Source organism: Pecten maximus, chromosome 4, assembly GCF_902652985.1.
Source record: "Pecten maximus chromosome 4, xPecMax1.1, whole genome shotgun sequence".
Classification (NCBI taxonomy): domain Eukaryota; kingdom Metazoa; phylum Mollusca; class Bivalvia; order Pectinida; family Pectinidae; genus Pecten; species Pecten maximus.
This window is the reverse complement of record NC_047018.1, coordinates 31,810,212-31,836,113: the sequence shown is the minus strand read 5'-3', so window position 1 is coordinate 31,836,113 and position 25,902 is coordinate 31,810,212. Positions and strand designations below refer to the sequence as shown.

The 25,902-nt window shown below is 36.9% G+C and overlaps 5 protein-coding genes across 6 annotated transcripts in view; 3 read left to right on the top strand and 2 right to left on the bottom strand.

Annotated features, from left to right (window-relative positions):
* Positions 1-21,514, top strand: part of LOC117325827 — a 95,600-nt gene extending 74,086 nt beyond the window's left edge. For both annotated transcript variants that reach the window (XM_033882314.1, XM_033882315.1), the window contains 12 exons: positions 3,155-3,287; positions 12,983-13,091; positions 13,242-13,403; positions 13,698-13,851; positions 15,066-15,144; positions 15,263-15,350; positions 16,844-17,052; positions 17,437-17,728; positions 18,359-18,427; positions 18,659-18,788; positions 19,258-19,402; positions 20,107-21,514. In XM_033882314.1, coding sequence (XP_033738205.1) covers positions 3,155-3,287; positions 12,983-13,091; positions 13,242-13,403; positions 13,698-13,851; positions 15,066-15,144; positions 15,263-15,350; positions 16,844-17,052; positions 17,437-17,728; positions 18,359-18,427; positions 18,659-18,788; positions 19,258-19,402; positions 20,107-20,256 — 1,720 coding nt within the window. In that variant the 3' untranslated portion in view covers positions 20,257-21,514. The remainder of the gene's footprint in view (positions 1-3,154; positions 3,288-12,982; positions 13,092-13,241; positions 13,404-13,697; positions 13,852-15,065; positions 15,145-15,262; positions 15,351-16,843; positions 17,053-17,436; positions 17,729-18,358; positions 18,428-18,658; positions 18,789-19,257; positions 19,403-20,106) is intronic.
* On the top strand, positions 4,532-6,172 carry LOC117325831. Its single transcript, XM_033882320.1, has 2 exons — positions 4,532-4,779; positions 4,837-6,172. Exons 1-2 carry the CDS (start codon positions 4,672-4,674, stop codon positions 5,710-5,712), a joined length of 984 nt encoding a protein of 327 aa, XP_033738211.1. The 5' UTR covers positions 4,532-4,671; the 3' UTR covers positions 5,713-6,172.
* Positions 6,997-9,612, bottom strand: LOC117325830 (FMRFamide receptor-like). Its single transcript, XM_033882319.1, has one exon. The coding sequence runs from the start codon at positions 9,199-9,201 to the stop codon at positions 8,032-8,034; it is 1,170 nt and encodes a 389-aa protein (XP_033738210.1). The 5' UTR covers positions 9,202-9,612; the 3' UTR covers positions 6,997-8,031.
* Positions 15,357-16,835, top strand: LOC117325834. The gene is made up of 2 exons (XM_033882322.1): positions 15,357-16,268; positions 16,473-16,835. Exons 1-2 carry the CDS (start codon positions 15,803-15,805, stop codon positions 16,553-16,555), a joined length of 549 nt encoding a protein of 182 aa, XP_033738213.1. The 5' UTR covers positions 15,357-15,802; the 3' UTR covers positions 16,556-16,835.
* A 1,427-nt stretch (positions 21,515-22,941) lies between the features above and the next one.
* LOC117325826 overlaps positions 22,942-25,902 on the bottom strand; it is a 29,005-nt gene continuing 26,044 nt past the window's right edge. Inside the window, exon 24 of the mRNA XM_033882313.1 lies at positions 22,942-25,350. Within this exon, the coding sequence (XP_033738204.1) occupies positions 25,190-25,350 (161 nt within the window). The 3' untranslated portion in view covers positions 22,942-25,189. The remainder of the gene's footprint in view (positions 25,351-25,902) is intronic.

Sequence of the window (25,902 nt, the reverse complement as noted above, 5' to 3'; positions counted from 1 at the left end):
TACAATACCTGTCTGGGCTCCATTCCCTACCGTACAATACCTGTCTGGGCTCCATTCCCTACAGTACAATACCTGTCTGGGCTCCATTCCCTACCGTACAATACCTGTCTGGGCTCCATTCCCTACAGTACAATACTTGTCTGGGCTCCATTTCCTACTGTACAATACTTGTCTGGGCTCCATTTCCTACTGTACAATACTTGTCTGGGCTCCATTCCCTACAGTACAATACTTGTCTGGGCTCCATTTCCTACTGTACAATACTTGTCTGGGCTCCATTTCCTACTGTACAATACCTGTCTGGGCTCCATTTCCTACTCTACAATACTTGTCTGGGCTCCATTTCCTACTGTACAACACTTGTCTGGGCTCCATTTCCTACTGTACAATACTTGTCTGGGCTCCATTTCCTACTGTACAATACTTGTCTGGGCTCCATTCCCTACCGTACAATACCTGTCTGGGCTCCATTCCCTACAGTACAATACCTGTCTGGGCTCCATTCCCTACCGTACAATACCTGTCTGGGCTCCATTTCCTACTGTACAATACTTGTCTGGGCTCCATTCCCTACCGTACAATACCTGTCTGGGCTCCATTTCCTACAGTACAATACTTGTCTGGGCTCCATTTCCTACCGTACAATACCTGTCTGGGCTCCATTTCCTACTGTACAATACTTGTCTGGGCTCCATTTCCTACTCTACGATTCTTGTCTGGGCTCCATTTCCTACTCTACGATTCTTGTCTGGGCTCCATTTCCTACTCTACAATACTTGTCTGGGCTCCATTTCCTACCGTACAATACTTGTCTGGGCTCCATTTCCTACTCTACGATTCTTGTCTGGGCTCCATTTCCTACTCTACGATTCTTGTCTGGGCTCCATTTCCTACGGTACAATACCTGTCTGGGCTTTATTTCCTACTGTACAATACTTGTCTGGGCTCCATTTCCTACTGGACAATACCTGTCTGGGCTCCATTTCCTACTGTACAATACTTGTCTGGGCTCCATTCCCTACTGTACAATACTTGTCTGGGCTCCATTTCCTACTGTACAATACCTGTCTGGGCTCCATTTCCTACTGTACAATACTTGTCTGGGCTCCATTTCCTACTGTACAATACTTGTCTGGGCTCCATTTCCTACTGTACAATACCTGTCTGGGCTCCATTTCCTACTGTACAATACTTGTCTGGGCTCCATTTCCTACTGTACAATACTTGTCTGGGCTCCATTTCCTACTGTACAATACCTGTCTGGGCTCCATTTCCTACTCTACAATACCTGTCTGGGCTCCATTTCCTACTGTACAATACTTGTCTGGGCTCCATTTCCTACTGTACAATACCTGTCTGGGCTCCATTTCCTACTCTACAATACCTGTCTGGGCTCCATTTCCTACTCTACAATACCTGTCTGGGCTCCATTTCCTACTGTACAATACCTGTCTGGGCTCCATTTCCTACTCTACAATACCTGTCTGGGCTCCATTTCCTACTGTACAATACTTGTCTGAGCTCCATTTCCTACTGTACAATACCTGTCTGGGCTCCATTTCCTACTGTACAATACTTGTCTGGGCTCCATTTCCTACTGTACAATACTTGTCTGGGCTCCATTTCCTACTGTACAATACTTGTCTGGGCTCCATTCCCTACTGTACAATACCTGTCTGGGCTCCATTTCCTACTCTACAATACCTGTCTGGGCTCCATTTCCTACTCTACAATACCTGTCTGGGCTCCATTTCCTACTGTACAATACCTGTCTGGGCTCCATTTCCTACTCTACAATACCTGTCTGGGCTCCATTTCCTACTGTACAATACTTGTCTGAGCTCCATTTCCTACTGTACAATACCTGTCTGGGCTCCATTTCCTACTGTACAATACTTGTCTGGGCTCCATTTCCTACTGTACAATACTTGTCTGGGCTCCATTTCCTACTCTACAATACTTGTCTGGGCTCCATTTCCTACTGTACAATACTTGTCTGGGCTCCATTTCCTACTGTACAATACTTGTCTGAGCTCCATTTCCTACTCTACAATACCTGTCTGGGCTCCATTTCCTACTGTACAATACTTGTCTGAGCTCCATTTCCTTCTCTACAATTCTTGCCTGGGCTCCATTTCCTACCGTACAATACTTGTCTGGGCTCCATTTCCTACCGTACAATACTTGTCTGGGCTCCATTTCCTACTGTACAATACCTGTCTGGGCTCCATTTCCTACTGTACAATACTTGTCTGGGCTCCATTTCCTACTGTAAAATACTTGTCTGGGCTCCATTTCCTACTGTACAATACTTGTCTGGGCTCCATTTCCTACTGTACAATACCTGTCTGGGCTCCATTTCCTACCGTACAATACCTGTCTGGGCTCCATTTCCTACTGTACAATACCTGTCTGGGCTCCATTTCCTACTGTACAATACCTGTCTGGGCTCCATTTCCTACGGTACAATACTTGTCTGAGCTCCATTTCCTACTGTACAATACCTGTCTGGGCTCCATTTCCTACTGTACAATACCTGTCTGGGCTCCATTTCCTACGGTACAATACTTGTCTGAGCTCCATTTCCTACTGTACAATACCTGTCTGGGCTCCATTTCCTACTGTACAATACCTGTCTGAGCTCCATTTCCTACTGTACAATACTTGTCTGGGCTCCATTTCCTACTGTACAATACCTGTCTGGGCTCCATTTCCTACTGTACAACACTTGTCTGGGCTCCATTTCCTACTGTACAATACTTGTCTGGGCTCCATTTTCTACTGGACAATACTTTTCTGGGCTCCATTTCTACACGCACTGCTTGTCACTGGACCTTCGTACTCCGGGATTAAGTTAATTTAAGTAATATACAGTGATATCAATCTAAATCCCATGCCAGTGTTTTAAGTCTATATAGATCTTAGTGTACATGAAGCCAGTAGCTGTAGATTTTCTAACATCTAAAGTAGCCTTCTGATTGCCCAACTTTATGGCCAGACTCTTGTATTCCTTGTGAAATCCATCTACATGTACTTTGCATCACAGAACTTCACTTAAACTACCTTCACAGACGTTGGATCTCCCACTCCCCATAAAAATACATCAGTGATTTTTTAAAAATCTTTGAAATGTTGATCTATATTTGTTTTACAGGAAAGTAGGTTACAATACACGAGTGGAACAGGTGCTTGATTGGTTGACCAATGAGAAGCCAGATTTTATTTCTCTCTACTTTGATGAACCAGATAAAACTGGACACAAGTATGGACCTGACAACATTGTGAAGGTCAGTGTTTAATTTAAAGTTCATTGTGAAATGTTACAAAATGTAAACCTTGCAAATCTAACATAGTAATGGTGGCTGATGTTCATATCCAAGGTCATATAATGTCATACACCTAACGTCTGTTTATATCCAAGGTCATACAATGTCATACACCTAACGTCTGTGTTTATATCCAAGGTCATACAATGTCATCACCTAACATTGTAACATCGATCATTGTTGATATCCAAGGTCATACAAGGTCATACACCTAAAAGTGTAATGGATAATAAACAAAACATATAATATACTTGTTCAATTTTTTAATACAATAATAATTATTCAAATCATACAGATTTTGTACAAAAATTGACAATGACCACTTTGAAAAAATAGGTAATAAAGCTGATGTAATAAAGAAAGACATAGTTTTTTAGCAGTCTTTGGTATCACAGTTAGTAAATAGGGTGGTTAGTTTTAGTACACATCTAGGAATTTTCCAAAGAATAAATATGAGTTGTTAATACAACTGGACTGTCATTAGCATTATTAGCATGAGACTAAGCACTCTTTGCTGGCTAGCAGCAAGATCAGTGTAGTAGTGTACACATTTGGAGGTTTGAATGCCCTCTTTTTTTCTAGTGAATATAACTGTTTTAATCACTCATTAAATTTCAGCCCATCCATTAATAAAGTTTCATTAAATACATTTATATGGCAAAACAGATTGAATTATACACATTTGTACAACAAGAATTAATGAAATAATCAAGAATTGGAAAAAAAAATAATGAAATGTATCATTGAACTAAATTATGAACAAAATAAAGATTTGTCTGGAAAACCTTGGAAAAGTGCAAGGGAAAATCAGTCCTGTTCTACTGCTTCATCTACGACATAACATACAAATCTGATCTGGCTGTAACACAATTGTTACATCTACGACTTATCATACAAATCTGATCTGGCTGTAACACAATTGTTACATCTACGACTTATCATACAAATCTGATCTGGCTGTAACACAATTATTACATCTACGACTTATCATACAAATCTGATCTGGCTGTAACACAATTGTTACATCTACGACTTATCATACAAATCTGATCTGGCTGTAACACAATTGTTACATCTACGACTTATCATACAAATCTGATCTGGCTGTAACACAATTGTTACATCTACGACTTATCATACAAATCTGATCTGGCTGTAACACAATTGTTACATCTACGACTTATCATACAAATCTGATCTGGCTGTAACACAATTGTTACATCTACGACTTATCATACAAATCTGATCTGGCTGTAACACAATTGTTACATCTACGACTTATCATACAAATCTGATCTGGCTGTAACACAATTGTTACAACTTATTTTAAGTTTTTACATTTTTCATGAACCTTCTAGATGTCCATAATTTCAATGACTTGTATATATTATATATTAATGACTTGTATATGCTATATTATATATATGTGTTGAAATATCACAACTTTACATATGTATGTACCAGGAGCGATAGAAATATCACAGTTCTACAATATATAAACTTGTTAGAGGTATGTACCAGGAGTGATAGAAATATCACAGTTCTACAATGTATAAACTTGTTAGAGGTATGTACCAGGAGTGATAGAAATATCACAGTTCTACAATGTATAAACTTGTTAGAGGTATGTACCAGGAGTGATAGAAATATCACAGTTCTACAATGTATAAACTTGTTAGAGGTATGTACCAGGAGTGATAGAAATATCACAGTTCTACAATGTATAAACTTGGTAGAGGTATGTACCAGGAGTGATAGAAATATCACAGTTCTACAATGTATAAACTTGGTAGAGGTATGTACCAGGAGTGATAGAAATATCACAGTTCTACAATGTATAAACTTGTTAGAGGTATGTACCAGGAATGATAGAAATATCACAGTTCTACAATATATAAACTTGGTAGAGGTATGTACCAGGAGCGATAGAAATATCACAGTTCTACAATATATAAACTTGTTAGAGGTATGTACCAGGAGTGATAGAAATATCACAGTTCTACAATATATAAACTTGTTAGAGGTATGTACCAGGAATGATAGAAATATCACAGTTCTACAATATATAAACTTGTTAGAGGTATGTACCAGGAATGATAGAAATATCACAGTTCTACAATGTATAAACTTGTTAGAGGTATGTACCAGGAGTGATAGAAATATCACAGTTCTACAATATATAAACTTGGTAGAGGTATGTACCAGGAGTGATAGAAATATCACAGTTCTACAATATATAAACTTGTTAGAGGTATGTACCAGGAGTGATAGAAATATCACAGTTCTACAATATATAAACTTGGTAGAGGTATGTACCAGGAGTGATAGAAATATCACAGTTCTACAATATATAAACTTGTTAGGGGTATATCACAGTTCTACATGACATCATACATGATCTTAAATCAGTTTTCGTTTCAAATGAGACTTGATGGAACTAGTCTTAGAAGTTTTTTTTAATTTGTGAGCCTTACCATGCAAAATTAACAATTCAATACAAATTTCATAAATCCTCATATGAAATAAAAACAGATTTATAGATTTGTTTATCATATAACTCAGAAAAATGTTAAAATGAAAATATGGATAACAAAATCAAATGGATCGAAGCAGCTATTTTGTTGTGCCATCTTCAATTCGCATTTTCTGGCATAAAAATCACTCCTGGGTGTACTGTAAACGTTGGAATTAACATAAAGGGGAACTTTACCCTAATTATGTGGAGTCTTTTTGATCACAAAATTCCCCCCATGCATATTATTTTTAGAAAAAATTTATTGCGATCGCCTTTTGTCTGGCGTTGTCCGGCGTCCGTCGTAAACAATATACATTTTCAACTTCTTCTCAATAACCAACAGGCCCAGAAACCTGTTATTGGGTGTGTAGCATGCTGGGATAAAGGGCTACAAAATTTGTTCAAGTGGATGACCTTGACCTTCATTCAAGGTCACATGGGTCAAATATGCTAAAATCTTTAAACAACTTCTTCTTGATAACCAAAAGGCCCAGAGACCCAATATTTGGTCTGTAGCATGCTGGGATGAAGGGCTACCAAGTTTGTTCAAATGGATGACATTGACCTTCATTCTAGGTCACAGGGGTCAAATATGCTAAAATCTTTAAACAACTTCTTTTTGATAACCATAAGGCCCAGATACCCAATGTTTGGTCAGTAGCATACTGGGATGAAGGGCTACCAAGTTTGTTCAAATGGATGACCTTGACCTTCATTCAAGGTCACAGGGGTCAAATATGCTAAATTCCCTAAACAACTTCTTCTTGATAACCAAGATGCCCAGAGACCTAATGTTAGGTTAGTAGTCTGCTGGGATAAAGGGCTACCAAGTTTGTTCAAATGGATGACATTGACCTTCATTCTAGGTCACAGGAGTCAGATATGCTAAATTCTTTAAACAACTTCTTCTTGATAAACATAAGGCACAGAGACCCAATAGTAGGTCTGTAGCATGCTGGGATGAAGGGCTACCAAGTTTGTTCAAATGGATGACCTTGACCTTCATTCAAGGTCAGAGGGGTCAAATATGCTTAGATCTTTAAATGACTTCTTTTTGATAACCAAAAGGCCCAGAGATCCAATATTAGGTCTGTAGCATGCTGGGATAAAGGGCTACCAAGTTTATTCAAATGGATGACCTTGACCTTCATTCAAGGTCACAGGGGCCAAATATGCTAAACTATATCATAACTCAGGTGACCGTTAAGGCCCATGGGCCTCTTGTTATATAAATTTGCCTAATTTCGAAATACAAATGGGTTGATTGATCGCAAAAATTACCCCCACGTGTATAGATTGCATATCAAAATCACGAAATTAACCCTCCGCAAAAATAACCATGTTTACTGTATTAGACTTGTGAATTATGCAAAAATAAAACATGGGCAAATTCATTGGATAACAGGTCAATTATGTGATAAAAATACCATATTACAGTAGATCTATGTATTTTATAGATGTCAACCTTTGCACAATCTCTCAAATAACATACCACATAATTTTCACAAATTATCCCATATCTGGTCAAACATTAAATGTCTTTGAGATCTAGTGCTAGTTTCACATATCTATGTTTTAGGGAGTTGACCTGGAACTCCACAATCATCTGTATCTATTCGTTTTAGTAAAGAAAATCCACATCTGTATATATAGCACTCTTAAAGAATAATCCACATCTGTATCTTAACATGGGTGAAAGTGTTCAGTATTGATACTGAATTCAGTATTTTGGAAATAATTACTGCCATATTTGTCCATGTTAAATTTTTACAATATAAGATATTTCAGCATTTAAAGATTTGGATACTTTCACACATGTGTCTATAGTACAATTAAAGTATAATCCACATCTGTATCTAGCACTCTTAATTAAAGAATAATCCACATCTGTATCTAAAGCACTCTTTAAGAATAATTCACATTTATATCTGGGATCTTATGTAGTTCGTTTGTATTTACCATTATCCGTATCTCTGTGACATTTTCCTGTGTTATCTGTTTTCCTGTTTCTGTATATATAGGTTCTAGTACTTCTACCTTTTTCCCTGTTTGGAGTGTAAAGGTACTCTCCAATAACCTTTGTGTCTGTGAGGAACCTTTACTTAAGTGCCGTATTCTTTACCTTTGATTTACGAGGACCCTGTGCTCTCCACAACAGTGTTAGATTCTCTCCCTGTGGTAAACACTGATTTACGAGGACCCTGTGCTCTCCACAACAGTGTTTGATTCTCTCCCTGTGGTAAACACTCTCTGAGGGCTGACTTTGTTGACTGGTTTACACAACGTACAAAATAAAAAGTCACGGAGCTGCCGTCTGAACTTGGTGCCTACCATACAGTACACAACGATGTTGAGACAACTGTTGAGGATGTTCAGAATCTCCGTGATGGCATTGATAATGTCAAACTCTTTAGACGTTGTTGATGTCAGTGTTGTAGTTTCCTTGATACACATTCCATTCTCGGACATGTGATTTACAAGCTTGTAAAAGACCATGATCGAAATGGGAAAGTTACACACCATGTAGATGATAACAATGAGTAGGATGAGAATGGAGAGGTTTCTGTTTGGGTTGGGGATATTTGGCAGGCCGACCCGTATCCTTGCCGACCGTCTGACCTGGAGGTAGAGAAGGAGGTTGAGACTGGTGAGGATGATCCATGGAAGGATGTACCAGAGGAGAGGGATGACGTAGATATGGTAGGAACAGGGGTAGAGAGTGTCGCGTCCTAACTTTGTCATCACGCGGACATAGATACTGGAGGTGTTGGTGATGTGGAATTCCTGTACTCGAAATGAGAAAAAGTTTGGTGAGGTGAGGATAACTACAATGGCAACTATTCCAGTTATACATACCCTCACTAGAAATGGTGTGCATGACCGTTTGATGGTCAGTGGGTACCTGATTGCCAAAAACCTCTCTATGGACAAGGTCAAGGTCACAAAGCTGGACACACCAAGGGCTATCCAATGAAATGGTTCCACATAGGTATTTAAGTAAGCACTATAGTGCAGGACAGTGTACGTATCTTGCGCCTCTGTCAAGAACAGCTTGTAGGTGTTGTAACGGAAAAATGCAGTGATGAGCACGAAAGTATCAGCCAATGACAAGGCGCGGAGGTAGACTGCAATTGTCGTTCTCCTCACAGATTTTCGAGACAAGATGATAAACGCTAGAATGTTTGCCACAACTCCCAGTACTATCAGGATAAACATAATGTACCCGTGACAAATCTTCCACAGCTTTATCCGAAAAAATATTTTTTCATATTCACCTGCGGTCATTTTGTGTGAAGTGGTCATTTCTGTGGTTGTCACTTTACTTAGTATATCAGTTGTTACGTTAGCCAGATTGACCATCGTGTTATCCTCAGTAGAACTACTTAATGAGTTCGAAAAAATATAGATGATGACACTTTCATTAATGATTACTTAAGTCCTTAGATGAATAGCAGTTGAAGTTTACCAGCATTGGTTGTGTTCTGGTATTTCTCATTCAGTGAGCACCTTATAAAGTTCAGACAGTCCAATGCCTTAAATTACTTGAAACATCATCAACAGTGTATAATTCATTCCATGTAGAGTCCCTCCAATCAGCCTAACAGACAGGAGTCTGTAAGAGTATTTATGTACAGTTCTTAGGTGTTACCATGGGTATAGCCTGGGTACCCTTAGCTTTGTATTCCCCCTAACGTCCACCCATGTTGTCCAGTCCAGTGTACCTAACTCCCTATGACAATACCCCCTTTCTGACCATTATTTTTAACCAGTAACAACAGATTTGATAAGCTCACTATGATTTTCATAAAATTATTTAATAACTCATTGTGCTGAGTGCAGAGTCAATAATGGCTATGTGGGCTGGGGTAGGATGCCTGGGCAGTTCAGGGGAGATGCAGTAATAAGGAGATAAGGCCTAGCCTGATAGGCTGTGGTCAGTACGAGGTGCGTCACCTGTACTCCGTGACCAGGTAACCATCCTGTCACATGTCCAGGTCGAAGAGGCACTGCACACTCACCAGTTTACTTTGTCATCTCACAGAATTATAATCCACTCAAGCTTCATCTTTCATTTCCTTAAATGTTTTGTAAAGTTCTATAACGACTTCAATATTTTTTATATCAACTCTACATTTTTCTGTTGCTGATGTTTGGTCTGACATGTTTGGTTTCCCACCTTACAGTGTTACATTTGTCGTTAAGGAGAATTGATTTAAGCTATTTCTGAATTGTCAAGTGAACACCTGTTCTATGCATTTTACACAAATCAGTGTGTTCCTTTCCAATAACATGATTCACAATATTCAAAGTTTCCTGTAAGTCTAAAGTGCTATTACAATACACTATTAAGTTTCACAGGTAACTCCAATATACAGTGGTCACTGTACACAGGTAACTCCAATAAACAGTGGTCACTTTACACAGGTAACATCAATATACATTGGTCACTTTACACAGGTAACTTCAATATACTGTTGTCACGTTACACAGGTAACTTCAATATACAATAGCCACTTAACACAGGTAAATTCAGCATACAGTTGTCACTTTACAGACTGAGGTAACTTCAATATAAACAATGGCCTCTTAACTGAAGTAAGATTGTATTCAAGAATTGGCACTTGAACACAGGCACCTTTAATTGATAGTATTTTCCCAAAAATCTGTAAGGTTGATGGCCCAGCCATGGAAGTCAGCTTTTTGAAGATTGCTCAAAAACTGACTATTTTCTCCAGTCTACATAGATTTTTATTTTAACTTTTGTTTTCAAATACATTTATTCATTTTATGTGTCCTTTAAAGAACACACGTAAAAATTTAATGTTCTAAGACAACATATGAATTATATTGTATCAGAACATAAAACTTCTAATTGTCTTAACAAGATACTAATTCAGATAGTTTGCCAAAAACCAGACTTTGATTCAGCTTTTATCTGTTTCTGTGGTAACCAGCTGAACAGGATGCTATCTGTGTAGATCATGTTGAGTTGCAGAGGGAAACAGTGAAGGAGAAAGCATACATTGTCAGATAGACAGCCTCTAGTCAGTGACACATATCAGGCCAGTCTGTACTTAATGTGTACTTAATGTGACCTTGTCGCGTCCAGATATGGCTCAATGTCATAAAGTGGTGGTCATTAGGGTACTATACCTGTGGACAGACTTCACCTGTTACGTTAACACTCTCCTATCACCACCACTAACTCTACCCCCAGCAGGGTTACAACATCTACCAATGAAATAATATGTTCAAGATTTACACAAGGATGGGTTAATTTTCATTAATTGAAGTAAATGCTGTATTGTATGAAGATATCAAAATTGTCAAAATAGATTATTGATCCATATTTCATTAATAAGCCTGAAAATCATAACTTGATAAGATTATAGCACTCAGTGAAAAAATACATAATATGTACAGCTTCCATCCATTTGGTTGTTTTAAAGTTTATTGATCTTTCAATTCTTTCAAATGTAGCCATGACAGATCATTCAGTAGAGCAGCAAACTACTGGATTTCTAACAATACTTTGACTGGTAGTGTTTAGCTGTGATCACAGACTGTCCTGTAAGTTTGTGGTTGTGGCCTTTGATAAGACACAATAATGTAGCCACCAGCTACTACAAGGAAAACCACCTTAAAGTAACTCTTAGTGTAATAATTAAACCCATACAGGGTTCATCGGGACTGGGTCACATGTTACTTTGCATACTCTAAAAGTCTTTTAAGAAGCAAGCACAAAGAATGATTGAGGATTGAAAAAGATTAAACCAATAAAATTATGAGTACAGGATATTGCATTTTTAGGTCACCTGAGACAAAGTCTCAAGTGACCTATTCTGATCGCCTTTTGTCCGTCGTCCATCGTAAACAATTTACATTTTCAACTTCTTCTCCAAAACCACTGAACCAAATTCAATGAAATTTGGTAGGGAGCTCCTATGGCTAAAGTTCAACTAAAATCGTGAATTATATGGTCCCCATCTCCCAGGGGCTGATGGGTGGGGCCAAAAAGGGTCAAATTGACTAAAACTTCAAAAATTGTCTTCTCTACTCTCAGATAAGGTGGAATCAAACACTCTTCATAGATGGAAGGGTCTTAAGGTGCTTTACCAAAATTGTGAATTTCATGACCCTGGGGTCTCACATTTGCCCCTGGGGAGGGGGTAAACTTTACTATAGTTTATATAAGGAAATAACATTTTTGACTTTTATTTGTTGGATTTCTATTAGAATTAATTCTTACTTGGTTAACATTATCAGCTTGGGATGACAGTTTGATGGTATGTACATTTTGGCCCTGACTGACCCCCAGGGGCTGATGGGCGGGGCCAAAAAGGGTTAAATTAACTGAAATTTTAAAAATCTTCTTCTTACAACCCAAATAAGGTAGAATTAAATACTTTTCATAGATGCAAGGGTGACTTAAGGTGCTTTACCATAATTGTGAATTTCCCAGCCCTGGGGTCTCATGTTTGCCCCATGGGAGGGGATAAACTTTACTATGGTTATAGGGAAATCACATTTTTGACTATCATTTGTTTTATTTGTTTTGAAATTCATTCTAAATTTGTTAACATTATCAGCATGGGATGACTGCTTAATGGTATGCACATGTTGGCCCTGACTGATCCCTTAGACTGATGAGTCAGGCCAAAAAGTGTCAATTATTAAAATTTACTGAAATATTTCAAATCTCAGGTGACCGTTAAGGCCCATGGGCCTCTTGTTAACACTTCTATTAACAACTCATTCATTTATGATAAGATACTGTGAAGCTCAATCGATTACAGTGTGTGTAGAGTTTATAGATCCCTGTTTTAATTCCTGTCTGATGCTGGGATTATCTCATTCCTGTCGCATATCTTCATTTTAAGAGCTCATTACAGTTGTGAAAAGTAGAAGATAGAGTTTCTGTTGAAATAATGGGATTGAGCTGTATTGGAAATTTAATGAGGAATGCTGGGGTCCAAAGAGGTTTTGATGCATGTATTATACATATATTGTCAAATCACAAAGTACTTTTCTGGATATCTCCTTATTGAGTGACACAAACAAACAACGAACTGACCTAGCCAGAGGAAACTCTGGATTCTTACATTAATTAGTATTATAGAATTCCTGGTTAATTTTGTAGATTGGTCTGGCCCTGGAAAGAGTAGATGCAGCCATTGGTCAACTGATGGAAGGACTATGGCACCGTGGCCTTCACAATTGTGTGAACATCCTCCTTATTGCAGATCATGGTCAGTACACTCTATATACTGTATAGTAATCAATATAAACCATAACACTTTTTAAAGTGTTATCAATTTGTCAACAGTTTCTAAACTAAGATTGACAAACATTGAATTAACGTTTGGTACTAATAGTGCGTTACTGTTTTATGTTTGTAGGAATGTCCAGCATTTCCTGTGATCGGTTGGTGAAAATGCAGGACTACTTATCTAATGCTGCCCTGTCCAAGATGCACCTATTTGAGGGCACATTTGGGAGAATCAACAATCTATACTATCAGAAATCCTCTAGATCAAAGATGAGCCCAGTCCTTGACCCAGGTGACTCCCTTTATATGGTTCAATATGCATGAAGCATCTGAAGCAACAAAAATATTGATTAAAGTGTTAAACAGCCTTCTTTGGAATGTTATGATCCTATAATTCTCACAGGATTACAAATTGAATAACATGTTGACATGTTGTGATTAATTTGTCTGCAATCCTGCCAGATTTATAGGACCACAATCCTGTATCCATTTTAAATTCAAGTTTTTGTTATAGTCAACTTGTAACAGTGTTATCACATTTGAAAGGCAGTACAGAGTCGGAAAAGAGTATCATTGTCTATTTCAGTACCCATGTTGGACATCATGGCAAACCTCACCTGTCACCCACACTTCAAAGTCTTCTCAAAGAGCTCACTTCCAAAACGCCATCACTACGCCAACAACCCCCGAATTGATGACATCATCATTGATGTAGAGAATGAATGGCTTGTCACAGAGAGGTAACTTCAGTTTCAGTTTTATAATCTCTCCTGTAATTTGATGACAGTTGTGATGATATACAATTTGTATAACCAATATTTAACAGGCTTACATTCGTACCATTAATGGAGCTAAATGTTTTAAGATTTTGTCAAAACCTGTACTCAGATTCCCATCATATAAATACCTGGTTATGGCTGATATTTGCATTGTTCTTATGTTTGTATTGTTCTACACCCACTATGAACTAAGACCTAGTAATGATGATATTGCATCAACATTCCTCAATAGTTAATCACTGTTTCTGCTTTGTTTATAATTATATAGAAGTCTACTGTGATACAATGATCTGATTTGCTGTTGAATCATTGAGTTGAAACATTGAGTTGTATTATCCTTAGGTGTTGTTTGACTGGGCCTGATCTGCTTGCATTTATTTGTATTTACCACCCCGGAAATGCATTTGTAGCTTTGTAGTGTTTTTAAATAGTGTCCTGGTTTTGTAGCTGTTCTTTGGAACAGTTAGTGTTAATCCAGGCTCAGTCATGTCACAATGATGACCCAACACATTATTTTCCTCGTGCAATGCTATAGCATTGAGGGTATACAGAGAAAAAAATATACGTCATTGAGATATCCTATAACAATAAAACATTGCATTTTGAATTATCAAGTTATTTTTAGTTTGGAAATTTTCTCATTATCATTGATGCTGTATGACTGCAGCTTTGATTTCATTGAGGCTGTGATAAGCATAATATGTCAAGTCACTTGTGGCCAAGTGAGCTTATGCCGTGATGTGCCATCCTTCTGCCGTCTGCCAACCTGGTGTCAATTTTTTCTATTTAACCAACTTCTTCTCATTAACAAGAGTCCCAGAGTCCTGATATTTGACTGATAGCTTCCTTCAATGAGGCCTGACAAAATTTGTGAAAAGACATGTCCTTGACTCATATTCAAGGTCATGGATTCTTCTTTGTTGAAACATTCAAACAACTTCTTCTCACAAACAAAAAAAGGCCTTGAATGAAATATGGCTGCCATGTTTCTGAGGTGGAGCCTCATTAAGTTTGCATAAAGAAATGCTCTGGAATTGTTTTCAAGATCACTGGGGTCAAATTTGTTAAAACATTCAAAGGACTTCTTCTGATTAACTGAAAGGCAAAGAATCATTAAAGAAATTGAATACCAGGTAAGCAGTAGCAATCATTGGTCCTTTGTTTGTCTTTGAAAGGTCACCCAAGACGTCATCTCAGCGGGTCTCATGTACTGGTGGAAATCATGGATATGATAACACATACAAGAGTATGCAGGTAATATCCTCAGGTGTTAAATATTGTTTTTAATACAATCCATACTACAGTTTCAATACAAATTCCATTGATATATCCTGTTGAGAGACTGCTGATGTTGATGTTTGGTGTGTTGTAGGCTTTGTTTCTTGCCCATGGTCCAGCATTCAACCTGAACTTGACAGTGAAACCATTTGAAAACATTGAGTTGTATAACCTGATGACAGGTAGGTAGTCAGAGGAGAAAGACAACATTGAGTTGTATTACCTGATGACAGGTAGGTTGACAGAGGAGAAAGACAACATTGAATTGTATTACCTGATGACAGGTAGGTAGTCGGAGGAGAAAGACAATATTGAGTTGTATTACCTGATGACAGGTAGGTAGTCGGAGGAGAAAGACAACATTGAATTGTATTACCTGATGACAGGTAGGTTGTCAGAGGAGAAAGACAATATTGAGTTGTATTACCTGATGACAGGTAGGTTGATGGAGGAGAAAGACAACATTGAGTTGTATTACCTGGTGACAGGTAGGTTGATGGAGGAGAAAGACAACATTGAGTTGTATTACCTGATGACAGGTAGATTGATGAAGGAAAAAGACAACATTGAGTTGTATTACCTGATGACAGGTAGGTAGTCGGAGGAGAAAGACAATATTGAGTTGTATTACCTGATGACAGGTAGGTTGATGGAGGAGAAAGACAACATTGAGTTGTATTACCTGATGACAGGTAGGTTGTCAGAGAAGAAAGACAACATGGAGTTGTATTACCTGGTGACAGGTAGGTTGTCAGAGGAGAAAGACAACATTGAGTTGTATTACATGATGACAGGTAGGTTGCCAGAGGAGAAAGACAACATTGAGTTGTATTACATGATGACAGGTAGGTTGCCAGAGGAGAAAGACAACATCGAGTTGTATTACCTGATGACAGGAAGGTTGTCAGAGGAGAAAGACAACATCGAGTTGTATTACCTGATGACAGGTATGTTGATGGAGGAGAAAGACAACATTGAGTTGTATTACATGATGACAGGTAGGTTGACAGAGGAGAAAGACAACATCGAGTTGTATTACCTGGTGACAGGAAGGTTGTCAGAGGAGAAAGACAACATTGAGTTGTATTACCTGATGACAGGTATGTTGTCAGAGAAGAAAGACAACATGGAGTTGTATTACCTGGTGATAGGTAGGTTGTCAGAGGAGAAAGACAACATTGAGTTGTATTACATGATGACAGGTAGGTTGCCAGAGGAGAAAGACAACATTGAGTTGTATTACATGATGACAGGTAGGTTGCCAGAGGAGAAAGACAACATCGAGTTGTATTACCTGATGACAGGTAGGTTGATGGAGGAGAAAGACAACATTGAGTTGTATTACCTGATGACAGGTAGGTTGATGGAGGAGAAAGACAATATTTAGCTGTATTACCTGATGACAGGTAGGTTTAGAATACTGTTCTCTAAAAAGTAGGGAAATAGATATTACATAGATTTATATTAGGTACACCTGATGTCTGGTGTAAAGAGAAACTTGGATGTTAAAACTTACAACATTAATTTTGTGTCAAGATATTACTATCATACATAATCTTAATTGAATGAGCCAGAAGCATGATATGTTGTAATTAAAGTGACCAAATGATTTTATATGGATGAAGTTGACATATAATGTATATATAAGCGGGACATAATTTATTGATACTGATAGATGTACTGGGTATAAGACCATCCCCTAACAATGGAACAGAGGGCTCCCTAAACCATGTTTTGAAAAATCCACGCCACGTCAATAGGACGACACCAATGCAGAAATACATGGACTGGACAATGAGTTCTGTAACAGAACAGTTTATACAGGAATCTCTGAGGTACAGGAGTCAGTGTCTGGACAGGTGTAACATCAACCAAGTCAACCAGGTATACATGTTATAGCAGAGGTAAAAACGTATCAGTTTGTCTAAATATTAGATTTCTTCTGATGAAATATACTCCATTGAATGGTGGGCCATCTTATATATTAACAGTTGAAGTTTTGTTACCACATTCTTGTTCACAGAAAGTTCTTAGATCTCTTTAAGATTTCATAATTATTCAGGTTTCCTCTGTTTTCAAATGATTAATAAGAAAAGTGGAGAAAATAATGTCTTAAAAAGAACAAATGAAGATCATTCCATGGTTTGTGTCAAGATCTCTCAGGGATCTCTATATATTTTTTTTTTTTTTACATAAACACACGTTAGAATAATTAAGGTTTTCCCTCCATATTTGCTCAGTTTTATCTTGCTGTTGGAACGTTTTTAGACCAAGTTTAACACTAGTACTGAGAATCACCACATCCTTTTTGGTCGCCCTTCGCTTCTCATCTCCCACACCCTGACCAGCGTGTACATAAAGAGTTACTCCAGTCATATGACAGCATACAGCACAGCACTGCTATCTCCACTCTGGGTCTCCTACACACAGACCACCACAAACTCACCCACGCCTGACTATCCAACTTGTATCTTGAGAGGCTGGGACAGACCACAGTGTGAGGCTACAACATTCACACAAAACTCCAGACAGTACACATGGACACCGCTGTACAGGAAAGGTAGTAATGTGTTATCTGACTACACTTTGTTATCAATAGTATCGGAACATTTTCCTGCTGCAATTTGTAAATCCTGAAATAAGTTCCCTGGTTCACTGAGTAAAATCAGCTACAATATATTGAATTTTAGAATAATCTTGTATACACTGCTAACAGGTTAGAAAATACATGCAATGTTACTGACAAATTGTACTTGACTAGTGTAAATTTCTCATACAAACAAATTGCTCATTGTTCACTACGTTCCAAAGCTAGCTGACCTTGTGTTTCCATGTTTGACCTAGATTCCCTAAACATCTATCTTTGACCCAGTTTCTCCTTGTTTGACCTAATTTCCTTGTATATGGACATTTGTGTTTTATTCCTCTATCTTTGACATGGTTTCTCCTTGTTTGAGCTAATTTCGCTGTATGTGGACATTTGTGTTTTATTCCTCTATCTTTGATCTGGTTTATCGATGTTTGAGCTAATTTCGCTGTATGTTGACATTTGTGTTTTATTCCTCTATCTTTGACCTGGTTTCTCCTTGTTTGACCTAGTTTCCTTGTATATTGACATTTGTGTTTTATTCTTCTATCTTTGACCTGGTTTATCCATGTTTGACCTACTTTTCCTGTAATATTTTACCAGCTGTGACCTACTCCTGGGAAAGCTTGATCTCATTAAACTTTGTACCAATGCTGGAGAATTTTAGACAGGGTAAGTTATACTTGATTCTTTATTTTGTATTTCTTTGATTCAATAATATATTGGCTGTCAAATTCTTTACTTAGGAGTGATAACAGTTTGACTTAAACTTTTCTATACTTTCTCCAGGTGTTTATTATATTATAATCTATTAATTAATATAGATCTGCTCTCAAATTTACTATTATAGTAATAAATTTATCATGTCAGTGACATCATTAACTGCTTTTGCTGTGTCCACAGGAATATGGAGAAGTGTCCAGAAGCTTACAGATAGATACGTACAGGACTACGGACAAGTCAATGTAATGACTGGTCCAATCTTCGACTACAACACAGACGGACAGAAGGACGACCCTATATCTGTCATCCGGTTTGTCATCCATATATACATCATTATGTACAGTTTAATGATCGTATAATACTTAAATGATCATGCCACAGGGCATATTAAGATCCTTATTAGCCGAGCAACATTATATCGCCATGTACAACCATTGAATATAATGTATCAAGGATAAAATCTGCAAATTAGTGGAGTCAGTAGTTGGATATCTTGTCATTATATTCAGATTTATATTAGAAGCAGTTCAGATGGCTAATTACTGGTAAAGATTCCCAGTTGGTTACCGCTCTATAGCAACCATGTCTTTTACACTTACTTTACAGTGTAATGGATATCAAGATATCCTAATATTATGCATTTTGCAAAGCTATTCTGAAAGCTTTTTGATGGACAGACTGTTACCAAATGTCTGTTTTAACTTGACCATTCACATACCACATTGATATCGTCATTTGATCGAAGTCCTGGAATATATTACATACCGTCTGTTATACAGGAGGAACACAACGGTCAGCCTCCCAACTCATTACTTCTACATCATCAGCAGATGTCTTGTCCAGAACCTGACGACATGTCCACCGGATCATCTGGTGACACTGTCATTCATCATCCCACACACTGACAGCATCAGTAACTGTCAGGTCAGTACAGAAAACATCAGAGGATACTTCATAAAGTGTCTGAGGGGGGAATACCATCTCATCAAGACTGTCATTCAGAATATAAAGACTTTTGGATTATGTCTGTCTGGTTTACATAGATATCTAATATATAGACAAGACTTGGTATCACAGCTAATAATAATCTCTTGTCCTATTGTCTAGTCAGGCGTTCTATAGGAGAGAGTTTCATCTCACTATTCAAAATTGATCAATTCCTTTATGCTTTAAAGATTTGCTGGAAAGGAAATTTGTAGTAGTTACAAGACTGCTGTGAAGTCTCCATTATCAAACCGCCTTAACCCATAATCTATTTTATGATCGTCATTCCCAGTAAAAGTAAACGATTGAAACATTTTTATAAAAATGTTCAACCAATCTGTCCACTAAAATATTGTCTGTATAGGCAACAGATTTAATTTAGTTGTGACAAATTTTCAAACACAATCAAACCAGTCTTACTCTACAAAGACCACACAAAGGCGCAAAATAACAGTGATCTTTATCTAAAGATCTATATATAATGAATTATGTTATATTGGGATACAAAACTGGCCTTTATAGTCAAGTGATTGTTATATACAGGTTGATTTTAGGACAGGTTCGATTGTATTCTATATATCAGAAAGAAACCAGTATGTTAATCTGTAAATAGGTTTTCCTATCTATCAACATTTCTGTTTTAGTCTGCTGAGGACTACCTGAGGGACAACATAGCACGAGTAAGGGATATCGAGCTGCTGACAGATCTGGAGTTCTACACCAAGTTATCTCCCCCTGATTCTGTTTCCATACGGACCTATCTGCCTCAGAGACTATGGCACAAATATAGATGATTTGTGATTTACAAGATATGGTTATGACTAATAAACAGAATATGATTAATATATATTATAATGACATTAATTCCAATAGTGCTATGCTTTTAATGGTGCATACACTTTAATTTTCAATGGTGCTATAATTTTAATCGTGCATACACTTTAATTTTCAATGGAGCTTTAATTTTAATGGTACATACACTTTAATTTTCAATAGTGCTTTAATTTCAGCGGTACAAACATTTCAATTTTCAATGGTTTTATAATTCAGTTTTTAAATTTTTGTTGAACGGTTGACAAATTAAGAGATTAAATCATCAAGTTATATTGGATGTTGTAGTTGTCTCATGTTATTTCCATGTGTTAATTTTGTTGATAATGTTCTTTTTAGTGTCTGAACAAGTCTAGTAATGGAAATTATTTATGTACATACAGATACTTTCTATATGAAATCAGACGAGTCTAGACACACATACAATTACAGTGAAATCTGTCTAAACTTCTTCAGTTGGATTGAGAGTTTCGTTTGACAATCATCTTAACCAAATCCATCACTTATGTATACAATTAAACTTTATTATTTCAATCTGTAATAATTTGCAGGCTGTGTAAACTTCTAAGTATTTTTCCCATTCCCAACCAAACTCTTCTTTATTTTGGTAATAAAAACTTTGAACATGGAAAACAAAACAAACCTTGGATATCCAAAAGTAAAATATTGGTACCAACAACAACAGCATAAATTCTTCATAAAAAGTTTGCATATCTTGGAAGTTTTTAAATTAACCTGTCAGCTGCAAAGCATTTCATTATAAGACAAAATATTTTGAAACCCGCTAATTTAATGTTGCTCTGTGTTTATCAGCATGTGTCCAGTTGTTTTCCTATTTAATTATCTCATGGCAGTAAAATGTGTTTGCCATTTAGTTCATTTCCAAGATGTCACCCATGCTAACATGACATAATAAAGTGTAAATTGGAAATATGGGTCATGATGCACACAAAACTTAGCTGTTGTTGTAACAAGCATACCGAGTATTAGTATTGCTAAAGCAATACATTTCCTCTGCTGCCCCCGACAGCTATTCAATGTTATTCTTTTTTTAAAGAAACTGGAATTTTCTAAAAACAGTAACCTCGACCAAACTATCCTGAATCTCGCACATTTTACTTTATTTGTCAACCACATAATTGGTTCCAACATGCAAGTTTTATTGTAGTAGTACTGTGTTGTTTGTTTCATGTGACCTGAATAAATTGATTTTATTTTTCATTATGATCTATTTGTTATCTTTTAATGACTTAGAAATGCTTGACATTGTAATATCAACATCTCTCAGTGATGACATTGTACTATCAACATCTCTCAGTGATGACATTGTAATATCAACATCTCTCAGTGATGACATTGTAATAACTCTCGCGGTGATGACATTGTAATATCAACATCTCTCAGTGATGACATTGTAATATCAACATCTCTCGGTGATGACATTGTAATATCAACATCTCGGTGATGACATTGTAATATCAACATCTCTCAGTGATGACATTGTAATAACATCTCTCAGTGATGACATTGTAATATCAACATCTCTCAGTGATGACATTGTAATATCAACATCTCTCAGTGATGACATTGTAATATCAACATCTCTCAGTGATGACATTGTAATATCAACATCTCTCAGTGATGACATTGTAATATCAACATCTCGCGGTGATGACATTGTACTATCAACATCTCAGTGATGACATTGTACTATCAACATCTCTCAGTGATGACATTGTAATATCAACATCTCTCAGTGATGACATTGTAATATCAACATCTCTCGGTGATGACATTGTAATATCAACATCTCTCAGTGATGACATTGTAATATCAACATCTCTCAGTACATCTCTCAGTGATGGTATTGTAATATCAACATCTCTCAGTGATGACATTGTACTATCAACATCTCTCAGTGATGACATTGTACTATCAACATCTCTCAGTGATATTGTAATATCAACATCTCTCAGTGATGACATTGTACTATCAACATCTCTCAGTGATGACATTGTACTATCAACATCTCTCAGTGATGACATTGTACTATCAACATCTCTCGGTGATGACATTGTAATATCAACATCTCTCGGTGATGACATTGTTATATCAACATCTCTCAGTGATGACATTGTAATAACATCTCTCAGTGATGACATTGTAATAACAACATCTCTCAGTGATGACATTGTAATAACATCTCTCAGTGATGACATTGTAATATCAACATCTCTCAGTGATGACATTGTAATAACATCTCTCAGTGATGACATTGTAATATCAACATCTCTCAGCGAGTCTTCATACTCTTTTGGTCATAATGACTGATAATGCCAAATTTCACTCAAAATATGGTAACTTTCTTATATCAAATACATGGATACCTAAAAGGGTTCTTTTTATCCCACTGACTGAGTAAATGAAGGTAGTATAACAAGATGATATATCTGTATGACACACAACACATGGTGATCTAGTGAATAAGTGACTTGGTGTTGTAATGAGCTGTACAAAGATTGTGTTCATTTAAGTTGATATTTGACCTGAACACAACAGTATCCATATGACAGTATGTCCTGCATGGGACTCTTCAAATAAAAAAGAAAATGTATGAATTATTGTTCAAAGAAGTAATAACACACACAGACTGAAAACTGTATCCACCTTCACAAAAAGGAGATAAATAATTATTTTATTTTTCAACATTTAACATAAATTGGTTACAAGTTTAAAAGAGTTATCAATTCACACAATGTTATCAATCTAAAAACACACTTTAAACAACATCCATTCTTTTACCTCTAAAAAGAAATTTCCCGTACTCAAATTATTCATGTTTGCCTGGAAGCCCAGTTATATATCCATGTACAAAAAATTGTAAATCGCTCTACATATATACACATGTATATATTGTGATGATAAAACATTTTAGAAAATAGAAAAAATTACAGCACTATATTTTACACACATAGTATTGTGGATTTTGTTTTGTTTTATATCAAAATCATGTCACCCATATGCATTTATTTTGGACTTATTAAATCTTTGACCATGAGGTCTTCACACCTGTTGGTGATGCAGTATACTTTACACAGATAAATCTAATTATTTGACCTGGAGGTGTATATCACTGTGACCCAAATAAATTTCACTGTCTGTATGTCCATGGTGTAAGTACGAATTAAGTTTACAAGTTTAATAAACATGATAAACTATTTCTTTAAAGGTTACAACAATTTGACTGAAAATTTTGTACATCAATACACGATAATGTGGATGTGACATGTTAGTTGATACTGTCTCAGTTCTACAGTGAGATTATTATAACATTTCACCTTGGGTGTTAAATGGGGATCTCGACCTGAGTGGAAGCTTCATGTCTGGCAGCTTAAGGGGCAGCGGTGGCAGAGTGGTTAAGGTGTCCGGACACTTTATTACTAGCCCTCCACCTCTGGGTTGCGAGCTCGAAACCTACGTGGGGCAGTCGCCAGGTACTGACCGTAGGCTGGTGGTTTTTCTCCGGGTACTCCAGCTTTCCTCCACCTCCAAACCTGGCACGTCCTTAAATGACCCTGGCTGGTAATAGGACGTTAAAAAAAAAAAAAAAAAAAAAATGGCAGCTTAAGAATCTAACCCAGAGGTTTGAGATCCCCCTGTCTTGTTCCCAAGGTGGTGAATACTTATTTTTTCTCTTACCCTGTTTACTCTCTTATATATCTAATATTGACGTTGCATCAATGCATGACAATGTTGATGCGACATAAGCCATTCCATATTACCAGTATATATGTATGTTATACAAGTATATGTACTTCAATGAGATTTCTGTAATATTCTAAAATTTACAACTTGGATAAAAAGTAATTTGAAGTACCCAAATAATTTGAGGACCGTTGCCAGTACTGGTTTTCCTTTCATTCAACACAATGATAATATACCAGGTACCTGTTTTCGATCATTTAACATCACAATCAAGTACTTGCTACCAATCATTCAATGTCCTGATAAAATACTTGTTCTTTATCTCCAATATCAACTTCTATCAGTATTGGTCATCAACACAACACATTACAAATAAACATTACAGTAAACCACAGACACCACTAATAAATGCCCATACTAGTTATATATTTCTCTCGTACACATCACACCTGCTACAGGAGAACGGAGGATACGTCAATGTCAACAACAGGTAAACGACTTGTTCAAGGTCACTGGGTTCAGTTTGGATTAAAATCATTCGGTCATTTTTATTTTCAGACGAAGGTTATTAGAAACACCAGGTGCAAATTGCACCAAACAGCTGCCTACTGTATGTCATCATTCACCGAATCTCATGGAGTGTTATAGTGGCACAGCAAAATATCACAAAATATATCAAATGTTATGTTTTTTTGTATAATTACAATGAAGACAGGTGTATTGACTTGATCACTCTTGTTGGCTGGGATGGAAGCACATATGAGAGGAATTGGAGCATCCCTAACTGCCCAATGGTCAAGCAATGACCTCATACTTTTCATGTCCTTTTGGGATTGGCGTAATGGTGAAATATGGCTTTGCTATCCACTGCACAAGCCGGAAACCAAAGTATGGAAACAAATCCTTTAAGGACTAATGTCCACTAGGAGACGAGCTGGATTTCATATCTATGGTAAATATCAATAGTATATGGTCTTAAAGATTGTCCAGATATAAGTGTATCTGTCCGTCTGGAAACACATGTTATCTAATCAAGCAGTTATTATTAGCTTACCTACTGGTAATTACTTGTAGCACAAATTGTCAGTAATATGCTGCCATGTCACATATGATTCTTCCTGATATCAATGCTATTTTAATTAACTATTAATGATCAACATGAACTGTTCAGTTTCTAGTGGTGGTTTGCTGTCAGGAGCCTGGGATATTCTCACTGGAAATATAGAGTGCTGTGGAATCTGGACGGAGAATCGTGTTCACAGACTCACATCCTGTGACTGAGTGTCCATGGCAACCATATAAAATCAACTTCTCCAAGGTTAGAATGAGGCTGCTAAGCTTCTCTATCATTTCTGAAAAAAATGATACCAAAACCTTAACATGAATATGTTATCTATACAGTTACACAACACAGTTGTCTAGTCTTCTTTCAGTGTGACCAGTTGTAGCATAACTACTGTTTTTATTCAATCTTTTATTATCTTGATTCTAATAACTTATTATTCAAACGGACCATGACATCTACCAGGTACACCCTCCATTCCATTTCTATCCTCGATATTCTCTAAATTACCTGATGAATATGAAACAAAATTTCAGTAACTGGTTCAAAGAAAATTTCAGTATCTGGATTCAATGAATTTTTGACACTCGAATCTCGACAGCACTTCAATGTTTAATTGTAATTATAACTTTCCAATCCTCAATTTTTTATGCAACTTATAGTCTGTATTCTCCCCCACACGAATATAGAATAATGGAAGGAATAACAAAATGAGGAGTGCCTTAATATTTCTTGAAGTTCATCAAGTAATCATCAAAAAGTGCTTTCACAAGAGGAATGTAATACAGAAATAGGAACTCTGTAAAATACAAGTAAAGCTGAATCATTTATCTGACTGATG

Excerpts from the sequence above, each read along its gene's own strand:
- LOC117325834 (XM_033882322.1), top strand. The coding sequence starts at position 15,803 with ATGACAGGTAGGTTGATGGAGGAGAAAGACAACATTGAGTTGTATTAC. Across the intron at positions 16,269-16,472 it reads GTTGTATTACCTGATGACAG|GTAGGTTGATGGAGGAGAAA; the intron begins GTATGTTGTCAG and ends ACCTGATGACAG.
- LOC117325830 (XM_033882319.1), bottom strand. The coding sequence starts at position 9,201 with ATGGTCAATCTGGCTAACGTAACAACTGATATACTAAGTAAAGTGACA.
- LOC117325831 (XM_033882320.1), top strand. The coding sequence starts at position 4,672 with ATGAACCTTCTAGATGTCCATAATTTCAATGACTTGTATATATTATAT. Across the intron at positions 4,780-4,836 it reads AATATCACAACTTTACATAT|GTATGTACCAGGAGTGATAG; the intron begins GTATGTACCAGG and ends AACTTGTTAGAG.